Source organism: Pollicipes pollicipes, unplaced genomic scaffold, assembly GCF_011947565.3.
Source record: "Pollicipes pollicipes isolate AB1234 unplaced genomic scaffold, Ppol_2.1 Scaffold_5724;HRSCAF=6776_pilon_pilon_pilon, whole genome shotgun sequence".
NCBI classification, from domain to species: domain Eukaryota; kingdom Metazoa; phylum Arthropoda; class Thecostraca; order Pollicipedomorpha; family Pollicipedidae; genus Pollicipes; species Pollicipes pollicipes.
In genome coordinates, this window is record NW_023596746.1 from 43,869,112 (window position 1) to 43,872,578 (window position 3,467).

General features: G+C 58.0%; 1 protein-coding gene across 2 annotated transcripts in view; it reads left to right on the forward strand.

Moving 5' to 3' along the window:
* Nucleotides 1-1,647: 1,647 nt before the first annotated feature.
* LOC119103458 (transcription factor GATA-6) overlaps nt 1,648-3,467 on the forward strand; it is an 18,361-nt gene continuing 16,541 nt past the window's right edge. For both annotated transcript variants that reach the window (XM_037227003.1, XM_037227004.1), the window contains exon 1: nt 1,648-2,444. In XM_037227003.1, coding sequence (XP_037082898.1) covers nt 1,721-2,444 — 724 coding nt within the window. In that variant the 5' untranslated portion in view covers nt 1,648-1,720. The remainder of the gene's footprint in view (nt 2,445-3,467) is intronic.

Consider the following 3,467-nt stretch of genomic DNA (forward strand, 5'->3'; position numbering starts at 1 on the left):
GTGGTTGCGCCTCAGCTTGCTCCAATCACACGTTATCAGCATACCATCCTAGTGGGCCACACCATATGACGAGAAGCCATGTGATGGTCGCAAAACGGCCCAATGGCAGCACTTGATAAGAAATGCTGTGAAATGCAAGTACGAACTGCCGTTTTATTTTCCCATGTGACGCCACAGAAAGCCTAAATTTTTATCTAACATTAAACACGTATTCCAAAATGCATTTCAGTGTTACCGATGCAACTAACACTGCAAAAGTCGGGCATTTTGCGCCAAGCTGACAACGTTTTCTGGACTTATTCTGACCGAAATGCACTGCCAGAGCTATGCTCTCATGGTCCAGCCTAGCCTGCCTTGCGGGCGCTGGCCCTTCCACACCTGTTGCGCCCCTGTCATGCTCTCCTACAGGCCTGGGAGTCACCAGTCCGCAGACGGCGCCACTGGTTGAGCGCCGGCACGGTCCCCTCCCCCCGCGGCATGGGCGGCCCCGACTGATTGTCGCCGGGCGGGCCTGCTTTTCACACCCAGCAGCTAAGGGCGGTCGCGATCGAACTGGGCCAGTGCTGCTTCCTGCCCCGGGCGCGCCACTTCCCGATTGACAAGTTTGCGTAAAAACGGCGCGCGACGGTGAAAGCGCACTGCGACCGCCGGGGTCGGCACGACGCCTTAGCGTCACGTCCGGCACCTCTGCCGTGACGTCATGGGGCCCGGTGGGCCGGACGCGTCGGCGGCGTGACTGCGTCGGACCGTGTTCAGAGGCGCGGACCGAGCAGGCGGCCAGGCCCGGCTGCCGCGACAGCTCTTATCTGGAGGGCATGTTCTTCCCCGGGCTGTAATCTTGGCCACTCGTATCTTTCTTCACCTCGACCGATATTAGAGTCTGGGCAAGCGAGCCGTGGACGGTTACTGCCCCAGAACAGGTAACAGCTAGCGTTACCAGATCTAAGTGGGGCAATGCTGCGCGCATGCAATAAAGCCTGGTGGCGCTTACGATGTCTTTAAGGGCACGCATTATGACACCGGCGAGAATTCTGCTGGGGCCAACCGCCTAGACACAACTAATAGGAAGATCGGTGCCATTTTGCGTTGACCTAAGTCAAACATATCAATGACCTGCCAATGAAAAAAGACCAGGCAATAACTTTTATCTATACGACGCACACCGAGCGCCTAAACATCACAAGCACGGCCTGTTTCAGCTCCCCTTAATGTGCATAGCTCCCAAGTCCATCCTCAGTTGAGAATGGCCCCGATACAGCAGCATGGCCTGTCTGTGTTGGACAGCCTCGCTGCACAGCAGTCAGCCAGTGAAGGCCCCTCTTTGTCTCGGCAGCGCACCATGAGCGAGACTCGACCGCGCTGGTCACCGACCTCCGTGACGCTGACGGACGTCTCCCCCGAGCGACTGGAGTCGTCCGTCGCCACCAGCCTACCGTCACCGACCGAGGTAGCGTCCCCTCACCAACACCCCCACCATCAGCAGCAGCAGCAGCAGCAGCAGCAGCAAACACATCAGCAACACCAGCCGCCGCAGCAGCCACCGTCGCATCAGCAGCAGCAGCAGCAGCAGCAGCAGCAGCAGCAGCAGCAGCAGCAGCAGCAGCAGCAGCAGCAGCAGCAGCAGCAGCAGCAGCAGCAGCAGCAGCAGCAGCAGCAGCAGCAGCAGCAGCAGCAACAGCAACAGCGGCAGCAGCAGCCATTGCCCGACCCCAGTACTATCATGGAAAAGCCGTACGTGCTGGAGCTGAAGAAGGAGCTGGGAGAGGAGCTTGTAGTGAGCCACGGCTCGCCGCACGGCGCCGGCTCGCCGTACCCGCTCGGTCGTAACGGCACGCCCGGCGGCCACGCCACGCCCACGCCTTACGACGACTCGGTCACGCTGCACGCCTCGCACGGCGGCCACGAGATCGCGTTCAAGGCGGAGGCGCTGGCTGCCGAGCCGGTACTGGTGGAGGGCACGCCGCACATTGTGTACCCGGGCGGGGGAGGCGAGACGCTCGAGCCGGCCGCCATGGCTACGCTGCGCCCCATCTCACCGCCCCCGCTCCCGGCCTTCTCGTGCGGCCAGGCCGAACCGACCCTCAGCTACACGTGTCTGCAGCCGAACGGCACCGTGTCTCCGCTGCAGAGCTACGCCCCCTACGTCAGCTACGGTGGCGCCGCCAGCGGCAACTGCTCGTACTACGCGCCGCCGCCCACCTACAAGCACGAGCGGTACGTGACGCAGGGCTATGAACTGAGCTCGGCGTACGCACCCGTCCTACCGGTCGATATCCAGCGCATCAACAGCGGCGGTGGCAGCAGCAAGGAGCACGATGCCGTGAGCTGGATGTACGACTATACTGGCGCGCCGGCGAGCATGGCCGCCCAGCCCAGCCTCTCCTATAACGGCGTCACCTGGCAGGGCGCCTACGACGTCACCGATCTACGCAAACTCGACTTTGGTCAGTCCACTAAACGCTCTTCCAGTGCGGTGTTCGGTTTCTTTTGCATTTGCTTCGGGTATAAGAGGTACACAGTGCGTTCAAAATGAATTTACCACATCACGCTTACCTGATTTTAGAGAAAAGAATTCATGTTTTCACTTGAGTCGTTGTTTTACTTATATTTTGGCGAGCCTCTAGTATTTCTGCCCTTTCACTGGGATGCAAAAAAAGCTGCACGTTTTCTGTATCGCCTCGTTTTGGATAGAAGCGGGTATTACTCATTCGTGAGACCAAGCATCAGGGGCGGATCCAGAGGGAGAGGGACCACGGGACCATGTCTCCCCTTGGGCCCCGAAGGGGCCTATTGGCTCGGAAGGAGCCAATAGCCGGCCGAACAGGTGCAGTTTTTTTAACACAAAACGCAGTAAAATTGGGTGTCTTTGGACTTGCAGGCAAACAAGAACAGTCCCAACTGAAAGTAAAGGACCCACGGGTGGACAGAAACAAACGTCAATGATTGAAAAACTGTTCTTTAGAAATGTTAAGCTTCGTTATGCTGTTCAGGGAGCCCATGCCGTTTCCGGGGGGACTTATTTGCTCACTTGCAAAGTCATTCTGGTCGTTAAGCAGCCTTCCACTTCGCCCTTGATTTTTATAATTTGCTCGGGGGAGGCTGCCCTGTTGCTGGGCCCTTCCTGCTAGCGTGGCGGGGCGCTCTTGTCAATCAGGGGCCTTCTACATATCCTTTTAATTCGGCGGAAAGGCTATGTACGCTATAGCTGGGGCTCCATATGTAAACCTGCCGGGGTATTCTCGGCTGCTCAGGTGCCCTTTATGTTGGTCTCGGTTAACCTATGGGCACACTCACAATATGCTCATCAGCCCTCTTCACTGGTCTAGGGTGTTTCCAATTCTCTGCCACTTGCTTAGCGCCCTTCACTTTTGTCTGGCGCCAACATGTTAATCTCCTTGGGCACATCGGTCGTTCCGGGCACACGAAATTGGGTCGTGGGTGCTTTCTATTTGAATGGAGGCCCCTAT